The sequence below is a fragment of the Mesoplodon densirostris genome, chromosome 7 (assembly GCF_025265405.1).
Source record: "Mesoplodon densirostris isolate mMesDen1 chromosome 7, mMesDen1 primary haplotype, whole genome shotgun sequence".
Classification (NCBI taxonomy): domain Eukaryota; kingdom Metazoa; phylum Chordata; class Mammalia; order Artiodactyla; family Ziphiidae; genus Mesoplodon; species Mesoplodon densirostris.
Genome location: NC_082667.1, coordinates 25,735,904 through 25,760,726, shown reverse-complemented (window position 1 = coordinate 25,760,726; position 24,823 = coordinate 25,735,904). Strand labels below are relative to the sequence as shown.

The 24,823-nt window shown below is 46.2% G+C and overlaps 3 protein-coding genes across 4 annotated transcripts in view; 2 read left to right on the top strand and 1 right to left on the bottom strand.

The window, feature by feature from the left end:
• CAPRIN1 (cell cycle associated protein 1) overlaps window positions 1–1,338 on the top strand; it is a 35,133-nt gene extending 33,795 nt beyond the window's left edge. Inside the window, exon 19 of the mRNA XM_060102728.1 lies at window positions 147–1,338. Within this exon, the coding sequence (XP_059958711.1) occupies window positions 147–211 (65 nt within the window). The 3' untranslated portion in view covers window positions 212–1,338. The remainder of the gene's footprint in view (window positions 1–146) is intronic.
• CD59 (CD59 molecule (CD59 blood group)) overlaps window positions 1–24,823 on the bottom strand; it is a 519,147-nt gene that overhangs the window by 335,704 nt on the left and 158,620 nt on the right. The window lies entirely within an intron of this gene.
• NAT10 (N-acetyltransferase 10) overlaps window positions 6,422–24,823 on the top strand; it is a 39,771-nt gene continuing 21,369 nt past the window's right edge. The window contains exons 1-11 of one of the 2 annotated variants that reach the window (XM_060104380.1): window positions 6,422–6,609; window positions 8,547–8,669; window positions 9,016–9,107; window positions 11,251–11,422; window positions 12,671–12,793; window positions 14,468–14,529; window positions 15,947–16,061; window positions 16,160–16,267; window positions 19,832–19,965; window positions 21,157–21,250; window positions 21,394–21,492. In XM_060104380.1, coding sequence (XP_059960363.1) covers window positions 8,562–8,669; window positions 9,016–9,107; window positions 11,251–11,422; window positions 12,671–12,793; window positions 14,468–14,529; window positions 15,947–16,061; window positions 16,160–16,267; window positions 19,832–19,965; window positions 21,157–21,250; window positions 21,394–21,492 — 1,107 coding nt within the window. In that variant the 5' untranslated portion in view covers window positions 6,422–6,609; window positions 8,547–8,561. Of the gene's footprint in view, window positions 6,610–6,888; window positions 6,991–8,546; window positions 8,670–9,015; window positions 9,108–11,250; window positions 11,423–12,670; window positions 12,794–14,467; window positions 14,530–15,946; window positions 16,062–16,159; window positions 16,268–19,831; window positions 19,966–21,156; window positions 21,251–21,393; window positions 21,493–24,823 lie in introns of those variants that run through there. The other variant, XM_060104381.1, reaches the window with a different exon arrangement.

The following is a 24,823-nucleotide window of genomic DNA, read 5'->3' as shown; positions in this document are numbered from 1 at the left end:
AACTTGAACACTGAAGAATTGACCTCTTAAACCTAATAATGTGGTGACAAGCTGCCCACATGCTTCTTGACTTCAGATGAAAATCTGCTTGAAGGCAAAATAAATAATATTTGAAAGAAAAACCAAATGCCATTTTTGTCTTCTAGGTCGTGGAGGGCCCCCAAGACCCAACAGAGGGATGCCGCAAATGAACACTCAGCAAGTGAATTAATCTGATTCACAGGATTATGTTTAATCGCCAAAAACACACTGGCCAGTGTACCATAATATGTTACCAGAAGAGTTATTATCTATTTGTTCTCCCTTTCAGGAAACTTATTGTAAAGGGACTGTTTTCATCCCATAAAGACAGGACTACAATTGTCAGCTTTATATTACCTGGATATGGAAGGAAACTATTTTTACTCTGCATGTTCTGTCCTAAACGTCATCTTGAGTCTTGCACATGATACTCAGATTCCTCACCCTTGCTTAGGAGTAAAACATCATATACTTTAATGGGGTGGTATCTCCATAGTTATTTTAAGTGGCTTGGAAAAAGCAAGATGGACTTGACTTTGGATAAAACCTACAAATCAGCCCTATTATTCAGTGGTAATTGACAAAACTATTTCCCTTGAAAGGAAGACGGAAGGAGTGGAGTGTGGTTTGGCATAACGACTGCATTTCACAGCATTTCCAGTTAAATTGGAGCACTGAACATTTAGATGCATACCAAATGATGCATGGGTCCTTAATCACATATAAGGCTGGCTACCAGCCTTAGGGTTTGACACAGCACTGTTCATTCTCTGGCCAGACGACTGTGGTTAAAAACACATGTAAATTGCTTTTTAACAGCTGATACTGTATAAGACAAAGCCAAAATGCAAAATTAGGCTTTGATTGGCACTTTTTGAAAAATACGCAACAAATAAGGGATATAATCTGGATGGCCGCTTCTGTACTTACTGTGAAATATTTAGATACCTTTTTGAACACTTAACAGTTTCTTTGACAATGACTTTTGTAAGGATTGGTACTATATATCATTCCTTATGATGTACATTGTCTGTCACTAATCCTTGGATCTTGCTGTATTGTCACCTAAATTGGTACAGGTACTGATGAAAATCTCTAATGGATAATCATAACAACCTTGGTCACATGTTTTTCCTGCAGCCTGAAAGTTTTTAAAAGAAAAAGAGATGAAATGCCTGCTGCTACCACCCTTTTAAATTGCTATCTTTTGAAAAGCACCAGTATGTGTTTTAGATTGATTTCCCTATTTTAGGGAAATGACAGTCAGTAGTTTCAGTTCTGATGGTATAAGCAAACAAATAAAACATGTTTATAAAAGTTGTATCTTGAAACACTGGTGTTCAACAGCTAGCAGCTTATGTGGTTCACCCCATGCAGTTAGTGTTCCAAATTTTATGGTTATCTCCAGCAGCTATTTCTATAGTACTTGCACTTATCTTTTGTCTAACCCTAATTGAATTATCCATTTCTCATGGAGGTATTTATATTCAAAGTGGTGATTCCTTCCCATAGATGTATAGGGAGAGTCCCAAGTTTGATGAAGAGGACAGTTTTAGTAATTTATGTACTATGTTGAAATTTGTACTAGCAGTTAGAGCACTAGTTCTGTGTGCCTATGAACTTAATGCTGCTTGTTGTATCCCACTTGGACTTCATGGAGAATTAATCCCACCTATTAAGCAAAGGCTACTAAGTTAATGGTATTTTCTGTGCAGAAATTGAATTTAGTCTTCAGCCTTTAGCTAAGGAATTTTTCCAGTAGGTGCTCAGCTACTTTAAAAAAAGAAAAAGAAAAAACCCCACAAAACCATTCTCAAATGTTCCTCGTTAGACAACTGGAGTTTTTGCTGGTTTTGTAACCTACTAAAATGGTTAGGCTATTGAACATTCCACATTCAGAAGTTTTGTAGGGTGGTGGGGAAGCGGGGGGGAATCTTCAATGTTTATTTTAAAATAAAAAGTTCTTTTCTCATGTGTGGTTGTGGTACATCATATTGGAAGGGTTATCTGTTTACTTTTGCAAATAAGTATTTCTTCTGCTAGCACCTCCCCTTGTGTGCTTTAAATGACATCTGCCTGGGATGTACCACAACCATATGTTTGCTGTATTTTAGGGGGATAGATAAAATATTTGTGATTCACTGGGTAATCCCTATAGATGATATATGCTTACAGTCCTTCTATATATAAAACTAAATTTGCTATCTGTGTAGAAAATAATTTCATGAGATTTAAAATCGAAGTAAGCAAGTTATTTATACAGTGATCTCTATGAATCAGTTCAGAGATGGGATGGAGGAGAAATGCTTTTTAGGTTTCAGACTTCTATGCATTAGTGCAGATGCTGTGAATATGTAAAGGTGTTAGTAGTTTGATTATTTCTATGTATGTTTTTAAAAGAATCGTTTGTTCCTTTTGAGATACTATGCTTTTTTTTTTTTGGCATTCTACCATTGTAGTCTAAATCTAAAGCTTTTATGCCTCAATTTTATGCCTCAATTCAGACTATATTTTTTAAAGCAGTGCCTCATTATGGGGCAGAGAACTTTTTAAAAAGTCCCATTAAGATCTGAGTCTTGGCACTAGGTGTTCCGTATAATATGTGAATACTTGTCCTACCTGCAGAAGGCCTTGTTTGGTCAAATGCATATTCTAGCAGAGTTGAAAGAAAATGATTGTCACACGTGGCACTGTAGCTTCTTGGTATAGCAAGACTCCATATATAAAGTACTTTCAAGTAAATGCACAGTATCATCTCATGTGGACAATGAGACTTCTATTTTGAAGCTTTAAGGTAGAGTGTCATTGATTACCTTGGTTAAGGCATTTTTTTTTCAGATCCTAATAGCCCTATAGAATATGAAAGTTTTTCTGACCATCGTATCTTGATATTAAAATGAAATCCGTTAAATATTTTTAATCAGTTAGCTTCTGCAGTTCTTTTGTCTCCTATGTATATGACTCTGTTATGTGGGAGACTTCACTTAAGAGACGAGAATGTGTGTTTATTCTCAGAAGGCTAATGAACTGAGATGCTCTGTCGACAAGCAGTTCATAAAATGTAGAAGGTAGTTGAGTAGTCAGCCTCCTAAGTGTCTTAGGAAATTTGTATTGTTCATTATATTTTCAGTAATATATCTTATTAGGGGAAATGGGATACAGGTAAGCACAGAGTTAAAACCCTTCAGTTCATCTTTAAGCTTCTGAATCCCCATCCCACTTGAGTTCTTATTAAGAACTCTGAAGTTTTATTGACTAAGTTATATCAAAAGAATCAGTATTGCCCTTGAGCTTATCCCTTCTAAAGAGTTAATAGGGAGGGAGACCCCTCAGGAATATTAAAGTAATTTGTTAAGCCTCATCTCTATACCCTTTCCCATTTTGAATTCTAAAAAACTACTGGTAAAGACTAGTGAATGTTTTAAATTACATTAGATTAAATTATATTAAAACCTGATACCTTATTGTCCTTGAGTGAAGTTTGCTTTAGTAGTTTATACCGTCAAGCAAAGCTCTAAGTGAAGAAGTTCTACTTGTGAGAGGAGAGGAAAAAATTTAAATCTCTGGTAGCTTTGCCTTGGTTACTTGTTAGACTACTACATTCTTCTCAATTGGGATTTCAGTACCTTACTTTAACAGCTGTTCTGAAGCCTAATCCAGTCCCATGCAGAAGACTGGCTCCTCAAGTTTGTAAGTAGTGAAAGACGACCTGATTTAGTAAAGACAATTTTTAGTGTTGTGTTCTTAACTTGTAATATTGGTTTTCTTTAAGTACGGTGTGTTTATTAGGGAGCCACTGTATTAAGTCAGTAAACTAACGCTTCATTCAGCAAATATGGGTACTCTTTGCCAGGCCACCATTCCAAGCACTAAGCATTCAGTGGTGACAGAATCACTGTGGTTCCTGCTTTCATTGAACAGTCTGATCAAAGATATTGACAAGATGACACTGAAGTATAGCAAAAGCCATGATGGAGCAACATGGTTGATGATAGATATTAAGGCCATGATAGGATATGACCCAGTTAAAATGATCAGGAAAGACTTTTCTCAGAGGAGTAATTAAGACTTGAAGGATGAGGAGTAAACTAGTAAAGAAGGGGAGAGAACCGCATGTCCCAAGTCCAGTCTCCAGGGACTGAGAAAGGCTCTCTGGCTCAAGTGAAAAGAGTACAGATTTAGTAGAGCTAGAAAGAGGCTGAAGCAACAGTAAGGGCTACTAAGAATAGCTTTGTAAGTTCTATTCCATGTTAAGTTTTGTCTCTAACAGTTGGAAACAAGATTTCTAAGCTGTGTGTATAGGGGGTGGGGTTGGGGGGGAGAGGATGGTGGGTCACCTAATAAAATTGCCATTTAAGAACACTCAGTGCATGGAATTCCACTGCGGTCCAGTGGTTAGGACTCTGTGCTTTCACTGCTGTGGGCCCGGGTTCAGTCCCTGGTTGGGGAACTAAGATCTTGCAAGCCTCGTGGAGCAGCAAAAACAAAGCAACAACAACAAAACAAAACCCCCCAAACAGTGCAGTGTTGAGAACAAAATAATAATGGTGCAAGAGATGGCTATTGGAGTAGCCCATGTAAGAAACGATTACAACATAAAGTGGAGGGTGGTAGTAAATGGGATTCTACATATTTCCTATCTAACTGGCCACTGCTCAGTATCCTTTGCTGAGTTTTCCAGGCCTTGGTTGCAGACTTCATCCCTAGCTAACATTCTTCCCTAGGTGATCTTATCCAATCCCAGGACTTTGACTACAATCAGCATTTTAGTCACTCATAAGTATTTCTAGGTCCCAGACTCCCCCAAACAAACTCCTACTTTAATATCTTGCTTTGAACGTTACGAGTATTCGAAATTGATTTATTGATGAACCGACATCCAGTTGTTCATATCTTTAATTTCCTTTCATACCTTGTATCTATATAGTCCTTAAGCAAATCTACATGTGGTTCTACCTTGAAAATATATCCTGAGTCTACTAGCACTTGTGACCACCACATCAGAACAGTCAGCTACAGTAGCTTATAACGGTTCTCTGTGTTTCTACTCTTGCTCTCCTGTAGTATAGTTTTTTGCATAGCAGCCAGATTGAGCCTTTTAAGAGGGCAAGTCAGATTTTGTCACTTCCCTGTTACTCAGACCCCAGTGGTTTCCCGTCACACGTAGAATTCAAATCTGTGTCCCATGTGCCCTTCAATTATCTGGTTAGTTTCCTACCATTTTTCCTTTTGCTCACTGTACTCTGGTCACACTGGCTGCTTTGCTGAGACTTTTTCCATCTTGGAGTCTTCATGTGTTACACTTAATGCATGGGAAAGCTTTTCACTCCACTGTTCTTAAGGCTCATTCTTTCTAAATTCAGGTCTTACTCCAAGTCACCACTTCAGAGTCCTTCCAAGTCCACCTCTAAAGCAGTGCCTTATTTTTTACTCACTGGATACTTTTTTCTTACCTAGACTGTAAGTTTCACAGGAGATAGGACTGTTTTGGTCACTATCTCTTGTGTCTAGCATATTGACATTTTGTTGAGGGAATTACAAAAAAATACTATGGGTGGTGCTGCTGATTACATTAGATTTGGAGGTAGAGAATTAAATTCTGCTTTGAGGAAGGAGCTTAGGGAAGAAAGGCAAATGAATTCAGCTTCAACTTTCTGATTGAGGCATCAAGAAATGTTGAGCAAGCAGTTGGATTTGTTAAATTCAACGATCTGGCCCCCAAAACCATGACTACGTAGGTGGCCCTTCAAGTCAACCGCTTGACCGAGTTCGTCCGAGAATGGGGGGCAGGGGAAGTAACGAAAGCAGAGCCTCAGAGCTGGTTTTCAGAAGAACGCCAGCATTTGACAGCCAGATACAGGCCTAAAGGGAGCCTGCCAAAGTACAGGAGCAGCAGTAGTGGGTAGAAAATCTACGGAATGCCAGAGAGGTCTACAAGGTCATTACTGAGGATGGGGAGGGTCAAGTGAGCTGAATGAGACAAGTCTGCTGATCGAGTTTCCCCATCTTATCACATTAAAATAGTTATTTAAAGTAAGAGGACTGTCAAAATTACGCACAGATCCCCGGAGCCAGTCATCTCGCATAACCAGGCTAACACTGAAAACCCCAGACCACTTACCGTGTGCTGCCCCGGGCCTGTCTGGGCACCCGAGCTAGCCCCAGCGCGCTGACAGGCCCTGCGGGAGCGGGTATCTGCTTATTCTGCCCTCCGTAGTCACGGTCTCTTAATTTTGATACGAAGAGGCAACTTACAACAGGTACCACAGCTACGGCGGGCAGAGACTAAAGCGCGCAGCCGCAGTTGCTGCAGCCCCGCCCCCCGGGCCCATGACGTCATCACGCAGGGACAGGGGTGAAAAAGGTCCCCTCTCGCTCGCCGTCGCCGCTCCGTTAGTTCGCCAGCGCACGCACCGCCTACCGGCGACTGAGCTGGGCGCGCGTTGCCGAGGGAGGCAAACTGTGAGAGTCGGCGACCAGGCATCCGCTAGGGGCAGCCCGTTGCGCCCTCTTCTCCCGCGGAAGTTCGGTGTCCCCCACGTGCTTCCGCTTCGCTCCTGGCTGGAGTCCGCCCGGCTCGGGGCGCAGGTACTCATCACGGGATGGCTGGGGATGGGTGCCGAGGTCGGTGTCCGTGTCCTTCTTGGGCCCGGAGGAGACTGGCTCCAGGACGAAGGCTCTGCATCCGTGCTGATGCCCGGCCCATGCCGACTGCCGCCCCACCCGGGCGCTCCTAGATGACAGGACCCTCTTCCCCAGTAGGCGGCCACTCTCGGGAGTGCTTCTCGAGAGCTCTGGCGGGTTGCGTGGCTTGATCTCCATCCTCTAGGGGCTCTGGGGGTGGGGTGGGGTGAGTGGGTGGGTGACAACACGTTTGCTTTCTGCGGAGCTTGCCCACAGTTCCTGATTGCAGCACCTGGCACTGAACTGAGGCAGTCTGATTTCATCTAGATCCTCCCACGCTCTTAGGTACTTCACTCTGCTCATTCGTTTATACTCCATATTCAGCAGGCACATTCAGGACTTTGTTTTGTTTGCCAGTGCACCTGGAATGGTGCCTGGCAGATAGGTGCTATGTATATTTGTTAGACTAATAGATGAATGAAAATAATCCTCTTTCTCTTCTTTCAAGGCCCTCCTCATCCATTAAGCCTTCCATGGCAACTCCAGCCCACAGTAATCTCAGACTTTCATCAGACCACTGTAGCAATTAGTTTTACATTTAATTTGTCTGTCTTTAGACAGATTATCCCTCATTTCTTTCTCTTAAATATTTTCTTTAGGGAACATGAAAGCTACTCGAAGTCAAGGCTTTATCTGGTACTACTTCTGGGGCTCCCACAGTAACTAGAACAAAAAGCAATAATTAGTTAATTAGTTGTTGATTGGTTGTGGGGTCTTTGTGTGGCCTGCAACTCAGCTGACAAGCTGGTCAGGTTGGTGAACTGGAAAGGGTTCAGGCTTTGGAATCAGGGGAGGCCTGAATGTGAATCCTGTCTCCCTCACTTTTCTTCCTTGGGGTACTTGAGTATTTATACTTGGTCCTTTCTTTATAAAATAGGAGCCATTGATTATCAAGTAGTGTTTTACAGTAAGATTGAACTGCTAAAATCCATGTTTGGATTGAGAGGTTAGAAAGCCAGTTAAGGCAGGGTTAAGGTTCAGTTAATGAGCTTTAGGTGTAGAATTAGAATGCAGCAAGCACTGGAGTTTCTAAGTAACATGCCATTTTTACTTTTACATTGTAGAAGCATAATTGATATTTTTGATGTTTCTTTGGTGTATTTATTATAATGATGCAATGCTCTATCATATGTAATCACAATAACTTTTGAAATCTCTCTGTACAGGCTTCAGTATAGTTTTCCCTCCTTTGAGGAAACAGATGGCCACGTTCCATCATAGTAATAGTCAATTGATTTCTTTTCCTGACTTTGTTAGTAATGTATGTGAATTAAAAAAAACAAAACACAAAACTCCAAAAAAACAAAAGAACAAAATAAGAATCATCTGTTATCTCACCATTCATAAATAACTACTTTACATTTTGGTGTTTTCTTCCAATCTTTTTTTTAATATATATATATTATGTACATGCATATCCTGCCATGTTATCCTCTAATAAGCATCTGTGTCCATATCCTTAGATAATATTTGAAAATGATTTTGAACAAATTTTTTTGAAAACCACTTTATTTTTCCATAGATATATCATACATTTTAATCATTCTGTTTTTGAACGTTGTTTCCGATTTTTGAAAAACTCCTCCATAGGGGGGTGAATTACAGCTTTCCTGTTGACTTCCCATGCCAAGGGAACATTTTCTTCACCTTTCAAGCCTAAGTTTCGTAATTTAAAAAATGAGGCCGATGTCTTCCCTAGGGAGCTGTTTGAGGGTTCAATAAGATGATACTTATAAATGTGCCTAGCTCAGCCTCCCAGCCCCACAGGAGGCAGCCAGCTAATGTTCCTCACCCAGAACCTGGATGTTCATGTCCAGTTGTGTCTTTTCCTTCTGTTTTAGTGATAGTTTTTCACCATGCATCGGAAGAAAGTGGATAACCGAATCCGGATTCTCATTGAGAATGGGGTAGCTGAGCGGCAGAGGTCTCTCTTTGTTGTGGTCGGAGATCGAGGAAAGGATCAGGTAAGACCTGGTAAATGCTTCCTGACTTACTTTGTATCCTGTCCCAAAGAGTCAGCATGTTACAGACACTCTGGGGTTTCACACATAATAACTGGTTTTCTTTAAGTGAAATGCCTAGTGGGAACATTCCTTTACTTACTGGAAGTGATAAATACTCAATATTTAGAATTATTAACAGACAGGTTAACAGCTTTTGATATGTGGGGTGGTGGACTGAGTGCAAGGGTAAGTGTATGTGCGCTGGCTTCTAGTCCCCGCCTGGGCACTGCTTGCCTTGTGGTCTCGGTCCTGGCTGTCCTGGAGGTCTCTTTTGGTCCTGAGTTGCTATGGCTTTTTTCTTTGGCAGGTGGTCATACTCCATCACATGTTGTCCAGAGCAACTGTGAAGGCTCGGCCTTCTGTGCTGTGGTGTTATAAGAAAGAGCTGGGGTTTAGCAGGTAAGCCGTGCCCTTTTGAGTGTCCCATCCCACTTCCCATCCCTGCTCGTTAGTTAAATGCTAGGAAATGATTCTTTGACATGGTTTTTCAGGGATTCTTAGTGAAGGTGCTATCTCTGAGGACACTTCTAGTAGAGAAAAATAATAGAGCTGATGGCCTTTCTTCATTCCTGACAATAAGTTTCAGATCCTTTTCATGCTCTTTTAAGTCCCCAGCCCAATTCCTTGCTTTCTGCACACGAGTTTTCTTCTGAGTTTTCTCAGCTGATCCAGCCCCTCTAATAATGCAGCTTCCTTCAGTTGCTCTTGGAAGTTACCAACGACCTGATGCCTAATGCAACAACTTTTCCCCCTCTTTCTCCTTTTTTTCAGAGCTCTTCTTCTAGTAGTTCACTGCTGTTTTTGACAATTGGCTGTTCTTATCTTTTGAAGTTGTGGACTTAAGACTTCTTATATAGTAAAGAGCAGACCTCCAACACAAACACACTTAGGCACAAGGGGAATTTATTGAAGTACAGTTGGCCCTTGAACAATGTGGATTAGAACTGCAGGGCTCCACTTATACATGGATGTTTTTCAGTAGTAAATACTACAGTACCACGTGGTCCGTGGTTGGTTGAATCCTCTGATGTGGAGGAGCTGTGGTTACCGGGGGGCCGACTCTTAAGTTAGACGCAGGTTAACCCCCAGGTTTCTCAAGGGTCGGCAATATACGGGCTAGCTCCTGAAGCCTACGGGGATGAGATTTCAGCTCTTCCGTGGGCGTGGTGTACAGCCGCAGCGCTGACGCTCTGGTCCCTGCTCAGTCTCTCATCTCTGCGTGTCTGCTCTGTTCTTTTCCCACTTCAGGGCAGCTTTCTGCCTTCTGTGGTGCCCATCGCAGAAACACCACTTGAGTTTTACGTGCTTTGGGTCCAACGACACAGAAATCAGTCTTTCTCCCAAATTCTTCTGGAAAGACATCCACCCCTGGGCCAGAGGAGGTGGGGTGGGTCACCTACTAGGAACCTGGCAGTTCTGCCTACGACTGTGTGTGTGGAGGAGTTTGGGGTGTGGGGGTGCTGTTCCTTGGCAGAGAAACGTTATAAAGTCACCTGGGAAATGCTCTCCTTTCTTTGCTTCTGTGACACTCAGACTACCTTCCTGAGCTCTCTCTCCCCGAGCTCGTCTCCTTCCCTAAACCCAGCTCACCTGTGGTTCTGTCCTTGGGCCTCTTCTCGCTCCTTTATCCCCCAGTATATGTGTCTCTGGGGCGGACTCTGCTGTGGGGAAACCCCCTGCGAAATTGGGCAGTTTGCAATGTTTTGGGCAGGTTTGCCTTTCAAACTCAACCCACCTGCATTCACTTTTAAAAATCTCTTCTGTGCCTCTTATAGCTCTCCTACCCCTGTTTTGAGCATTAGATGAAGGCTGATGCTAAGTCATGGGCTGAGGAAGTGCAGCCCCAGGGGCAAGGCCTTGGCTCTACTATTCAGTTAGAGAACTATGATACAATTTTGGTTTGCTGTAACCCTTGATTCTGGAGTTTTCTCGTTCTCTCTTTTCTCTAAAAGAAACAATTAATTGACAGTTAGGTATTCAGAGTTTTTTAAGACAAAAGAAAAGTTCAGGGATTTCTGGGAGACGTCCAGATTCCGTTCCAACCCTTATATCCTCTATCAGTATTGTCTTAGATTAGAGCTGCCCTTGAGGACTTGATCCCACCATCTGGGAAGGAAGTGGATGAATTCATTTAGGAAAAATGAATAAAGTAACCCGCCATCACAGTGCCTCTCCCAGGTTCTCTGGGAAGCGGTGCTGTGTGGTTGAAGCATTGGCTTGAGACTGAGGTAATGAGGCCACTAAGGTTTGCTTTCAAGCTCTGGCTGAATGTGAGGTGTAGGGACTCCCATTCCCCTTTTTGTAAAGTGAAGTGTCAAAATGGCAGGGTCCTCACACAGACTTCCACTGTCTCCCTCCGAAGCCCATCTGCTCTAATGCCTCTTTCGTTTCCTTCAGCTTTAAAGTGAGGGGATGAGCACTGCGATTTCCACGTTCCCTTCTAGCTCTGAAGGTCTAAGTGGGTGATCGTTGAGCCTATCCCCTGCTCCCAACTCTAGCCTCTCTGGTTAACTGGCTTTCATGGGATGGGGGGTGATTGCAGTCATCGGAAGAAAAGAATGCGACAGCTGCAGAAAAAAATAAAGAGCGGGACGCTGAACATAAAGCAAGATGACCCCTTTGAGCTCTTCGTAGCTGCCACAAACATTCGCTACTGCTACTACAATGAGACCCACAAGATCCTGGGCAATACGTTTGGCATGTGTGTTCTCCAGGTGGGTGACTTGCCCCAGCCCGTGACGAGTTAGAGTGCTAGGGGGAGTGCCTGGGCTGCCTGGTCACCCACAAGGCCAGGTGTACAGAGAGGAGAGGAGTCACGTGTACTCCCTCCCCCAAAGCTTCATCCGTGGAGGACTTGGCCACTTTCCACAGGAACTGGGTAACTCACCAACATAAAAAGAGCATTTCCTACCAAAAGCAGCACTTGTCTAGAGATACCCAAACTGGCAGTGACGCTCCATCACAACTGGGTCTAACCAGCTTGGTAAAGCACGGAACTTTGAGTGACCCTAGGACCCTAGATCCCTATTAGAACTAACTGAAGACTTTCGTGACCAGAGAGCAGTGGGACTTGTTTTAGCTAACTAGGTACGGACCCGAGTACTCGGACGTCCTATCCAGAGTGCTTGACCGAATAACCACCCCTATCACCGCCCTTCTCGTCCTTAAAGTCTCCTAGCTTTCCCCCCCTCAGAGAAGTAGCTGGTGAGTTTCTTCACTGGTATATATTTTCTCTTGCCTGGCAAGTTAATAGATTAAGTTTCACATTTTTCTTTGTTTTGAGCTCTGGTGGTCTTTGTTTTGTTCTTTGATTCTTTGGCACCTGTGACTCCGCCCCCCACCCCCCCCCCCCGCCCCACCCACCAGAGAAAACATTTAAGCACAAATCCTCACATTTAAGCACAGGTTCCCACAGTTTGATATGTATTTATTATATGCATGCACTACTATGATTGTGTGCATCGTAAAACATACCTTTTAAAATACAAATTAAGAAATGAGGTGGGAAATTTTGAATAGGAGTTCTGGTTTTTCCTTTCCGCATTCCAGTGGGCTGTCCATACACTGCTGGCTTACATCCCACCTTGGAGGTTGAAAAGAGCGTTTTGCCTGTTCTCACCCCATCACTGACCGGTAGGGAGCTGCTTCTGCTCACCTGTTACCAGGTGAAGTGATGGTGGCTCCCTTAGGCAGAGGCTCCCCCATGTGGTGCAGTTGAGTTTTGTCAGTTTCCATCTATGAACAGAGCAGAAAATGAGTGTGAGGTATTTCTGAAATTCAAGTGTGAATCAATGAGAGAGAGAGAGAGAGAGAGAGTGTGTGTGTGTGTCCTGGTGAGTCAGGTATGGGGTATGGTCTTGAGTTTGTACTCTGAAGCCCTCCTTGTACCTTATCGCCTGGCCCCTGGTTAAGCTTCCCAGCGGGTGTTCTTTGCAGCCAGTTCTAAGGTTTCCTTTTTCCAGGATTTTGAAGCTTTGACTCCAAACTTGCTGGCCAGGACTGTAGAAACAGTGGAAGGTGGTGGGTTGGTGGTTATCCTCCTACGGACCATGAACTCACTGAAGCAGTTGTACACGATGACCATGGTAAGTGTCCGTTTTTTTCTTTAACTTGATTGTGGCGGTTCAAATCAATCTGTGTTTTTGCTGCTTTCTTTTAAGAATGCCTACTGATCAACTCCAGTGAGCAGTCAGTATAATTTCTAGGCTGGGAGCTCTTTGACTGGAGCTAATGAGGAATTTTCTGCAGAGAAGCCTCAGTGGCCCTGGGTGTGCTTAGGAATCTGTGCATTTTGCCTTTGCTTTCAGGCATTTGCAGATTCTACACCAGTGAGATTCAGACATGATGCAGCTGTTGTGTAGTTCAGTTTCTAAAAGAGTATTCCACAGAGGGCCATGCCAGTGCCTACATTTGTGTACTACAAAAAGGGGACCACGCACAAGCGTCCTCACCTGCCCTCACCCTAATGGGTAGTGGAGGAGCCTTGCCATCCCGCTCCCGGACTGGCAGAAACTTTGACTCCAGGGTGAGGTGGGGTATTTTTTTCTGCCCCAGCTGAGGGAGCGGCTGGAAGTGTTTCCCTGGATGCAGAGCTCGTTCTGCCACATGGGTGTGTTGAGCCGCAGGTTTGGAGTCATTGTCCATTGCCAGCTGCTCGGGAACTGTTAGGCTTGGCCTCAGGGTTTCATGAGCTGCGTTCGCCCGGTGAAGTGGACTTCCGTCAGATCTCAGTGCCTGCTTCCTGTCGCCTCATCGCCCCCAGCCCCTCCGCCTCACCCCAGCCCCTCCGGCCTCCTCGGAGGTCTTCAGGTGCGCCCTCTCCCCTCAGCAGACTCTCACCTGAGGGCCTTCGCGCCGTTTCCACGAAATGTCTGCTGACTCACTTCCTCACTGCGTTCCAGTCCCAGCCAAGATACCACTTCCTCGGTGTGGCCTCTCTCACACCCTGTGTAGCATATGTGATTGGCCTGTCACTCCTCAACCTGTTTTATTTTGCTTCAAAGCATGGTACAGCCACCTAAAGTTAGACATTTATTTGTTTATTGTCTGGCTTCCCGTGCCAGTCTCCAAACTTTATGGGAGCAGGGACTTCGTTTTCCTCCCTGGTATATTCCCTGATCCTGGAAGGGTGCCTGGCCTTTAGTAAGCCCTCCTGAAATACCTGTGAACGAGCGAATGTCTGTGCCCACGTCACTTTGTTTGTTCTTCCTCCCTCTCTTACTTGGCTGCCTGCTTACCAGCTCAGAGGGCCTTCCCTCTCTACCCTATATAAGTGGTCCCCCTCCCCACCCCGCCATTGGCTGCCACTGCACCCTGTTTCTCATTCATAGTATTTCCCCAAATTTGTATCTATTTACTTGTTTGTCTCCATCCAACCATTTGACTGTAAGCTTCAGGAGAATAGGTTTCATGCTTTACTAAACACCGGTGTGTGCCCAGCTTGTCTAGCGTTGGCATGTGCATTTTATTGAACAAGTGAATATGTTTTGTGCTGCTGGATAAAATGTGCTCACAGTCAAAGGTGAGGTGAGGGGACATTTGTTGTGATAAGAAACATTGCATTTAGTGTCTGAGTCCTGCTGCAGCAGATCGCATCCGGCCAGTTTCACATGGCAGGTTAGGTAGGAGTAGATTTTGTTTCTAGCAGCATCTCTGGTGCCTCTTTTACCCCAGGGCTGTTTGCTGGAACTTCTTCATGCTTGGATGCTGAACCTCAGCGCTATTTGGGTGCCTCTGTTAATGGATGTTGTCTCTTTTAGGACGTGCATTCAAGATACAGGACAGAGGCCCATCAGGATGTGGTGGGAAGATTTAATGAGAGGTAGGTCTGGAGCACATTTCTCACTTCCTCAGCTGTGGGGAGCCACAGCAGGGGGAACATTTTCATCTTGGACCCAACTGAAAGCTGTGCTCTATCTCAGGGAAGGTAGTGCAGGAGCCCCAAATGGTGATATTCCCGATAGCAGCGGTAGTTGTGCAGCTAACTGGAAGCAATAGAAGTGAGTGGAAGGCTGGGGCCTGGATTCTATCTTGCTTCTGGCCCTTACCGAGTCTCTCTCCCGCTCTGGCTTTTAGCCTACGCATCTGTCAAAGGGGTGATTTGTCTGGACCACTCTTTTCCCAAATGTGTTTCACAGAACACTGATGTTTAAGAGGGACCTTATGACAAAAGGGTTCTCTGGTCCAATATATCTGGGAAATGCTGATACGGTTTTTCCTTTCTGAGGATTCACGTGAGCCTGTTTTAGCCTCTGAAAAGTCTCACAGCACCAGGGACCCCAATTTATTTGACCACAGACCCCTTTTTAAGGAACGCCAGTTAGCAACACGTGAAACGCCTTAAGAAGAAAGAAGCCATATCCTAGGTCAGTGGTTCTCAGCCGGAGCAGTTTTGCCCCTGGGGAGACTTGGCGGTGTCTGGAGACGCTCTGATGGTCGTGACCTGCGGTGAGGGCGGGAGGCTGGTGTCAGTAGAGGCCAAGGGTGCCACTGAACAGCTTAAAAGGCACCGAAGAGCCCTTCCAGCAAAGAATTATCTGGTCCAGAATCTCAGTAGTGCTGAGGTTTAGGAATCCTGGCCTGGGTGAACTGTGCAACCTAATTTCAATTGCCTCTGAAGCTGCTCAGTAGGAGTGGGCCTGGAGGTCGCCCAGCGCTACTGGCTGGAAGGGAAGCCTGTGAAAGTAGTGCGGGAGGCCCTATGCTTGCAGTTGTGGGAGAAGCTTGGATTTTATAGCCAAACACATGTTTTGCTACACGCAAAAATGTTTGTATTATAGTGCTAGAGGGAGCTTTCCCCTCCACCCTTTCCTTTATTTTCTCCTCCTTGTGGCAGAAGGTCAGTCCATTTGAGTATGCGTTTGTTTCCCTGTGTGGCTGGTGAGCACATGTTGGGTGGCTTTGGCGTTCCCCATTCAAGGAGACACGTAGTGCTAAAGGGTGAACCTGGCAGGATGGGGGAAGGGCCGGGGCACCCTGGAGCAGCGGGCTTCTGCACAGTAGGGGCCCTTGTAATCAGTCGCTTAAGGGAGTTCCCCGTTTGCTTCTTTGCTCTATAAAGCATGTTCGGGCCTCGTAAAGGAGGCTGGGAATCATCCGGCACTGCCCTCCAGATGATGGTGTTGGCTTTCTCCAGCTTTCTGAGAGACGTGGGGCTAGATGATTTTCCTGGAGAAAAGCCCTTCCCTTGTTGTGCAGACACTGCCCTCAGCACCTCACGACTGCGGTTTGTTCCTCAGGTTTATTCTTTCTCTGGCCTCGTGTAAGAGGTGTCTCGCCATCGATGACCAGCTCAACATCCTGCCCATCTCCTCCCATGCCGCCAGTGTTGAGGCCCTCCCTCCCCAGACCCCGGTGAGCTGCCAGGGGCCGGGAACGTGGGGCAGGCTGCGTTTTCTGTGCTGGCCCTCCCGGGGTGGCGGCAAAGCTTCTCCTCCTCCCCTCTCTGGTAGGAGGAGAGTCTTGGGCCTTCTGGTCTGGAGCTGAAGGAGCTGAAGGAGAGCTTGCAGGACACCCAGCCTGTGGGTGTGTTGGTGGAGTGCTGCAAGACCGTAGACCAGGTGAGCATGCGTTTGGAACGTCCCCAGCCCAGTCTGCACGGCGCGGAGGGGAGAGACAGCGGGCGGAGAGTGACAGATGCCAAGTTAGAACAAGGCTTGCCTCCTCCGAGGGCGAGGGCCCTTTTCTGTTGCTCACACTCAGGCACGCAGCAGCAGCATGTGTTCATGACAGTGGTCCAGGATTAGCTCCCCCTTCTCCACGTTAACAGTTCAGGGAGCTGGGGGTCGGGGGGAGATGGGTTACATTTATGGAGGAACGCCACAGGCGCAGGGTGATGGACCTGTGTCCTTTCATTTTCATTAAGTTTTTTTTTAAATTTATTTAATTAATTTATTTTTGGCTGCGTTGGGTCTTCGCTGTTGTGCGTGGGCTTTCTCTAGTTGCGGCGAGCTGGGGCTACTCTTCGTTGTGGTGCGCGGGCTTCTCACTGCGGTGGCTTCTCTTGTGGAGCACAGGCTCTAGGCTCGCGGGCTTCAGTACTTACGGCTTGCGGGCTCTAGAGCGCAGGCTCAGGAGTTGTGGCGCACGGGCTTAGTTGCTCCACGGCATGTGGGATCTTCCCGGACCAGGGCTCGAACCCGTGTCCTCTGCATTGGCAGGTGGATTCTTAACCACTGCACCACCAGGGAAGCCCCCATTTTCATTAAGTTTTGATGACATAAAGGTTTTCGCTTATGCCTTGTTCGTAAGTGAGGAGAGCTGGAGGCTCCAGTGTGAGGGCTGATGAGGGCCCTGTGGTGAGGGTCCTCTGTGTACCTGATCTCTAGGTACAGACAGCAGGCTGGGTGGGAGCTGCCAGGATGCATTTCTGTGCTCTCTGAAGTGGCCAGGGCTGGTAAACTTGGCTTCTCCGGTGGTTCCTGGGCGGTGATGGGAGCTGAATGGATGTGGCCCAGAGGCCTGCAAGCTGTCGGGTATGTTCAGGGTTCTGGTCCAGCCTGAGCCAACCAAGCAGCACAGGCCTCTCTCAGCACTGGGCTTTTCCCTCATGATGGAAAACAGCTGCAATGATGCTGCCCACTTGGGTCTGAGTCCCAATAGGGTGGTTTCCCTTTCCATGCTGGAAGTAGAATCACCAAACACGCAGCTCTCTGCAGCCCAGGCTGCAGGCTCTGGGTTGCTTTCAACCGCTTCCTGGTAGCTTTATCACCAGAGAGAGGGAGTGAGAGAGAGGATGGGGAAAGGGCCCAAGAGAGAAAAACTATAGTACAGTAGTATTGTTATAAGAAAATAAATGACCCACGGCAAAAAAATTAAAAAAATCAGTAAGTAGGAAAGTGTGCATTAAAAATAGAAAGTGATGTTTCTCCTTGGCTGTCCTGCTCTGCAGAGACAGCTACTGTTAACGGTTTATTGTGTGTCCTTTTGGATCTTTTTCTGTGCATATAAATGGGTATTTTTAAAGTGTGCAAAGGGAAGGTGGTCCCTATTAGACATTTGCCGTGATTCCAGCTTTTTTGCTATTATAAGTAATGCTATTAGGACATTCTTACAGATACATATCTGGGCACTGTCTCTAGGATAATTTAACAGGAGAATTGCTGGGGTAGAGTATGTGTGCACTAAAGCGGGTGTCATGCCAGGTTATGGAACCCGCACCATGTATGAAAAGGCCTTTTTCTCTGCAGTCTTGCCAACACTGGGTACTGTTAAACTTGTATGTCTTTACGAATCTGATATGGGAACATAGGATCGTTGTTTCAATTTGTTGTTACTTTAGTTATGAGAGAAGCAGGCACTGTTTTCATATAATTACTGGTTATTTTGTTTGTTTTTATAAACCACTCTGCTTTTTTGTATTGGTTTTTCATTTTAGAATATTATTTTAGAGTGCATTTTTAGTCCAGATTTCATACCCTTTTATTATGTTTGTAGATTTTGCCACTTATGTTTTATCAGGGTTCTTCACTTTTCTACTCTAAAGCAAACAACAAGAGGATAAAATACAGTGTTCAGCCAAGGCCAAGTTAAGGCGAGTAGGACCTGGATCCCCTCTGAGTGTTTCCACCTGGAGAGACTCTGGCTTCCTGAAGCCCCTCCCCGTCCTTCCCTTCCTTCTGCCTGGGACTGCGTCTTATCAGTATCTTCTGAGTGTCCGTTCCCAGTCATGTAAGGCAGCTTCTTCAGGACCAGACAGGCCAGGCTGGACCATCCGGCCTTCCTCCCAGTCTCAATGGCCTGTTCCCAGGGCAGATTCCCCGTGGGGAGCAGCGTCTGGCCCCTGAGTAGAGCTATGGTCCCTGTTCTCATTAAGCGCCACTGACACTCCTCTAGGCAGGGGCTCAGCAGCAAACAAGAGGGACGCACCTGCTTTATGGGGCTTACATTCTGGTGGGATGAGGAAGACGGGGAACCAAGGAAGTAAGCAAACCACGTATTGTAGTAGAAGGTGCTGTGTAGGTGGGGAAACATGAAGAGCAGCGAGGAGGGATGGGGAGTGCCGGGGGAGGGAGGGGTGCTGCGGGTCTCCGTATCGTGGTCAGAGAGGGCCTGGTGAGCAGCTGCCCTTTGAGTGGGCTTGAAGGAGTTGAGATAACGAGCCACGTGGCTCTCTGCAGGGAGAGGGCTCCCGGCGGAGGGGTCTCCTGGTACACAGGCCTCAGGTAGTTTCTCCTGGTGTGCTCAGGGACTCACAAGGAGGATGACTGGGCTGAAGCAGAGCGAGTGGGCGAGGGTAGGAGGAAACGACGGAGGTCAGACCGCGCAGGCCATGCAGGCCGCTGGGAGGGCGTGGCACTTACTCTGTGAGCGTTGGGGGCCAGCAGAGAGTTTTATGCTTATGGTCTCCGCACAGCTGTCAGAGGGATCCCCAGGCTGGCTTTATTTATTTAATCCCAGTTATCATGTTTTTTCTTTTTAAACAAATACACAAATTATCCAATTGAAGGAATTCTTGTGCTTCTGGAAGCCAGCCTTAAGTTTAACAGGATCGCCTTGTGCTGTGTTGAGTCTAGGTTGTAGGGGAACGAAGGTGGGAGCAGGACTGATTAGGAGGCTCCTGTAATAATGGCGGCGGTACAAGGTGGTGGCTTTGGCCAGCGTGGTGGAGGAGGAGGATGGTGAGGAATGTAGAATTTTTATGTTTTGAAGGAAGTATGGACAGGATTTGCTGATGAATCAGGTATGGGAGAAAATGGAGAAGACTTTTGGCCTAAACAGTTGGACAGTTAGCTGAGCTGGGGAAGATGGTAGGTGGGGGAGGATTGGAGGGGATGTTAGGTGTTCAGTGTGAGATGTCTATTAGATGTACAGGTGGAGAGCAGGTCAGGGGCAGTTGCGTGTATAGAAGAGTCTGGTGTGCGGGGAAGAGGTCTGGATGGAGGTGTGAACTTGGGGGTTATCAGCACCTAGTTGGTGTTTAAAGCCTTGAGACCCAGAGGAGACGATTAAGGGAGTGAGAGTCCAGGTGCTGGGCCTTGCTTTCCGGCCAGTAAGAACTCCCCTGCAGCCCCTCCGCCCCCGAGTTAGCCTAGGCATCAGCCTGAATTCTCCGCGGCAATGGTGGTGGATGGCTGGACCTTGGCCTTTCTCAAAGCTCACCTAATATGTTTCTCTTTCCACAGGCCAAAGCTGTCTTGAAATTCATTGAGGGGATCTCGGAAAAGACCCTGAGGAGTACTGTTGTGCTCACAGCTGCCCGAGGAAGGGGAAAATCTGCAGCCCTGGGATTGGCTATTGCTGGGGCGGTGGCTTTTGGGTAAGGGGGTCCCCATCTTTAGGCACTCTGAGCTCTGAGGGAGCAGTGTGCAGGAGTAGGGGGTCAGGGGACAGGGAAGCTGCTCCGGGGTCTGAGCAGGCTCCTGTGTGATTTCTCTAGGTCTTGGGTTCCTGTCTAGAAAGAGCAATGCTGTTTCCCCCAAACCCCCAAAGGTGCACATATATGTGTGCATGCGCACACAGACGTACACCAGGGCCAACTCACTGTTTAGAGTTGAACAAACACACAAGAGCAAAGAAATGGGGGTAAGAAACTTAAAAACTCTCAGGAGATGAGCATGTATAATGACCAGCTTTGCTGACTTAGAAAAGTACAAGTTTGGCATTTTAATGATTTTGATCAGTAGAAGATCTTGTTTGCTTCTGAGGAGCTGCTTTTGAGTGTGATGTTCCTTTCCATTCTTTTGTCCTGGGCGGAAGACTTTTGCAACTGCCAGGAGATCATGTACTTCCAGCTTCACAGACATAAATAAAGGACCTAGAATTCACCATGTCCTGTATGCATTCTCTTCCTCAGTGCTCCTAATTCACAATGTTAGCGTTTCATAGATGGATAAACCCAGGCTTAGGGAGTTTCAGTGACACACCCAAGACCCCCCCAAGTCAGTGCTGGGGCTGAACTCGGCTCCTGACTCCTAGTCCTTTGTTTCTCTCGCTGCTCCGGCAGGACCACTCAGCCCCGCCACCATCAGCATCCTTTACACTGAACAAGGATCCCTCAGAGGTTAACTGTGGCCTTAGCCTGAGCACAATTGAGCACTTTGGCTTCACGGTTTGAAACCCTCGCAGCACAGCTAGTGATGAGAGTGAAGCCCTCTCTCGTCCCAGGGCGCAGGACTGGGGAGCCACGTGCCGGCCCTGGCACTGAGGGAGCGGTCCCCACAGTGCCCTCAGCAGGGTGCTTTCACAGATGCTGGTAGCTAATTGCTGGGGTGTGCTACCTTCAAACTGGTAATGCGTTTTCATTAGGTTGGGAGGAAGAATACCCTCAGGTCTGCAGTGGCTTTACTTTTCCTCCCCAAAACGTGTGTCCTGATTTTTTGTCTGCCACTGTCTCTGGTTATCCCCTGTGTAACAGGGGCAAACAAAAATGTTTTCTTTTTTTAAGTTTTCTAAACATTTCTTAGATTTCCTGATTACTTAAAAAAAAAATACTCCTTTTGTTCAACAGGTACTCCAATATCTTTGTTACCTCCCCGAGCCCGGATAACCTCCACACTCTGTTTGAATTTGTGTTTAAAGGATTTGATGCTCTGCAGTATCAGGTAGGAAATTAGGATAAGAGCTTATTTTGATTCCATGCTGAGTATAAATCCAGGTGAAGTCTTTAGAATGCAAACTTCCTTAATATTTAGTTTTTATAGCCTGTTTCTGACGTTTGGCATTGGTTTGGCTCTTTCCCTATTAGGAGCATCTGGATTATGAGATCATTCAGTCTCTAAATCCTGAATTTAACAAAGCCGTGATCAGAGTGAACATATTCCGGGAACACAGGCAGACCATTCAGGTGAGGCTTGTTCTAAAACCCTGCCACGTGGGGCCAGTGTCCTGCTGTATATAAATGCTCTAAGACGTCTCCTTTTATAGTTGTTTTATGTGCTGTGTAATTGCGTATCTTTTAGACAGCGTTGTTGTTTTACGGTAAACGTGTTCCAGATTTTCAGCCTCTTCTAAAGAAAAGCATTCAAGCAGACTACCAAATGTACGTAGCCAGATGGGAAAGTTGTAGTTTTGTCCCTTGAAAATTGAGTGAGTAACATTGTTAAGTATGCTAATGAGCTAAGAGAAAGAAAATCATTTTTTCCGACATCATTTCTAATTTTGCTTAGTTACAGCAGGTTTTGAAATGATGCATCTGTAGCGAGGACAATAAATAACCTCACCATTTAAAAGAAGAAAAGTTCTTTGTAAATTGTACTCTGAATCTTTGTGGTTTAGCCGGTGGCCTATTTTCCTTTTCAAACGGTGTTTCCCCGAAAGCTCTGTGAACCTCCAGTCCTCTGTAAGCCTGAATGGTCTGTACTTGTCCAAAGGCTACAACTTTGTTAAATCATGACAGGCTTGCAGAAGGGATGGAGGCCCGTGGGCTCCTAATGGAGCAGGTTATCGATCCCTTTTGGAGTTGGGTTGGGGCGGGAAGTGGGCGTCAATTTGGCACTTCACGCCCTTGACCTCTGTGCCTGCGAGGCCTTTGTATACGTCTGTCAGGGAGGTATACCTTTTATCACGGATCCAGGTTATAAATAAGGTTCAGTGTTTGTGCCTTTTTCCCTCAAGGACCTTAATTTTTTTCTTGCTGGGTCTCTTTCTAGACTCTCTTCTTTCTGTGCGTTTCTTCCTACTTTGGCCTGGTCCTCTCAGCTGAGGGGAAGAGAGTCCAATGTTGGCGTAGGGCGGGGTGAGGGGCAGGCTGCAGGCCGTGAGAATACAGAGATCTGTTAAAACTCAAGAAAAACACACAAACCAAAGAGGGAGAACCCTTCCGTGAAATGCCTGGCTCAGCCCTCGCCGCTCCTTGGATCTGTCATCAGAGACCTTCTCGTATTACCAGAGTCCTTTTGTCTCCAGACTGGAGTTGAAGTGTAGAAGAGGTGACCTGACTTTATGAGGCTACAGTTGTGTCCCTTTGAGACCTTTTCTTTCTTGCTGGAAATTGCGATATAGAAGAATATTAAATTAAAGTCGGCTGTGCCTCTCCAGGGGCCTGCTTTCTGCTGCTTTTATGAGGTGCTTGTTTAGTTTTTCTCTGTAATGATCCAAGATGTGGGGCCCTACTGAGGACATGTATCTGCTGTCGGCAACGAGTGGAGTCTCTGCCCCTTCGACCCATCAGCTTCCAGCAAAGCAGTTAAAAAATCTCACCTGTAATGGAATACTTGAAAACTACAGGAAAGCACAGAGACCAATATAAGATAACACTCAAGTGCCCAGCACTCAGGCTTAAGAAATGCTGATGTTTTGCTGTTTGCTGTGTTTGTTTCACGTTTAAAAAGCCACTCATGGGCTTCCCTGGTGGCGCAGTGGTTGAGAGTCCGCCTGCTGATGCAGGGGACACGGGTTCGTGCCCCAGTACGGGAAGATCCCACATGCCCCGGAGCGGCTGGGCCCGTGAGCCATGGCCGCTGAGCCTGCGCATCCGGAGCCTGTGCTCCGCAACGGGAGAGGCCACAACAGGGAGAGGCCCGCGTACCGCAAAAAAAAAAAAAAAAAAGCCACTCATATTTTTGTTTTAAAGATCTGAATCCTCACAGACACGGTTGAAGTCCCTCTTGTACCCTTCCCCACCCATTCCCTTCCGTCACTCCCCATACTGTGCTCTTGAGATTGGTGTGTTTCCTTTCTTTTTCTTCTCTTTTTAAATAAATTTCTTTATTTATTTTTGGCTGGGCTGGGTCTTCATCACTGCACGCAGGCTTTCTCTAGTTGCGGTGAGCGGGCTTCCCATTGCGGTGGCTTCTCTTGTGGCGGAGCACGGACTCTAGGCACGCGAGCTTCAGTAGTTGTGGCTCGCAGCCTCTAGGGCGCAGGCTCAGTAGTTGTGGCGCACGGGTTTAGTTGCTCCGCGGCATGTGGGATCTTCCCAGACCAGGGCTCGAACCCGTGTCCCCTGCATTGGCAGGCGGATTCTTAACCACTGCGCCACCAGGGAAGTCCCTGGTGTGTTTCCTTTCAATTCATTTGTTTATATTTCACTACATAATTATGTAACCATAAATGGTAACATACTATACTTGTCTTCTTTCAGCTTGCCTTTTTTTCACTCAGCATTTGTTTTCAAGTTGGTCCAGATTGAAGCTTGTAGATCTGGTTGATTCATTTTTAGGCACTATTTGAGCACATTACAATTTATTTATAGGTTTCTAGAATTGGAATTGTTGGGTCTTAGGGTATGCATAGATTTCCATCTTTCTCGGATTTTGCCAAATTCTCCTTTAAGGTGTTTGTACATATTTACCTTCACCCCAGCACTCTCTTGAGTTTTTGTTTCCCCACGTCCTCAGGAACACTGGGTGTTTTACTGCTATTTAAGTTTTGCCCGTCTGCGTGTGAAGTGGGGTCTCCTTGTTGTCTTCAGCATTGTGCTGATTATTAGTGAGGCTGAGTACCTTTGTTTATGTTAGTTGGCTATTCAGGTTTCCTCTCCTGTAAAAATACCTCTTCATGGACTTTTGCAAACTTTAAAAAGAGCAGGAACCCCTGTAGGAACTGAAAGGGTTGTTTATATGCATAAGGGTGCCAAGCTCATGGCAAGTTTGTGACATTAGATGGCCCAGCTAATAATATAAATAAGGATGTGTGAGCACTAAGAAGGTTATAAGTCTTAGAAGTGTCCCCACCAGTGCAGGGGGACCTGGGCTTTATATTGATGGTGTCAAAACAGGACACACAGTACCCAGAGTGTAGGAGATGCTTCAGAAACCTGACATCCTCCCCTTTAGCCATTGCTGGGGCCAAGCTTGCCTCTGGCCCACTGGCCAGAGTGAGGCTGGGGAGAAGCCTGAGAAGGGAGAGAGGAGAGAAAGGGAGGCACCACCTATCACTCAGCCAGGTCCCAGGTAGGGCATTTTTACAGATTTACCTATTTTTCTTCTCAGGCAACCATCAGGTATTTCCTCCATTTTCTGGAGAGGAATCTGAGGTGCTGAGATGAAGAGACCTGCCCAGGGCCACACAGTCAGTGGTCAACCTGTTTGGACCCAGGCATCTGACTCTAAGCCCATCCCAGCTTTGCCCTGCCAGGGAAAAGCGAGAAGGAGGAACGAGAGAAGAAGAAATGGGATAGGGGAGAGAGAGTAAAGAGAGGCCTTTATGGTGACTCACCAGTGATCACAGCCATG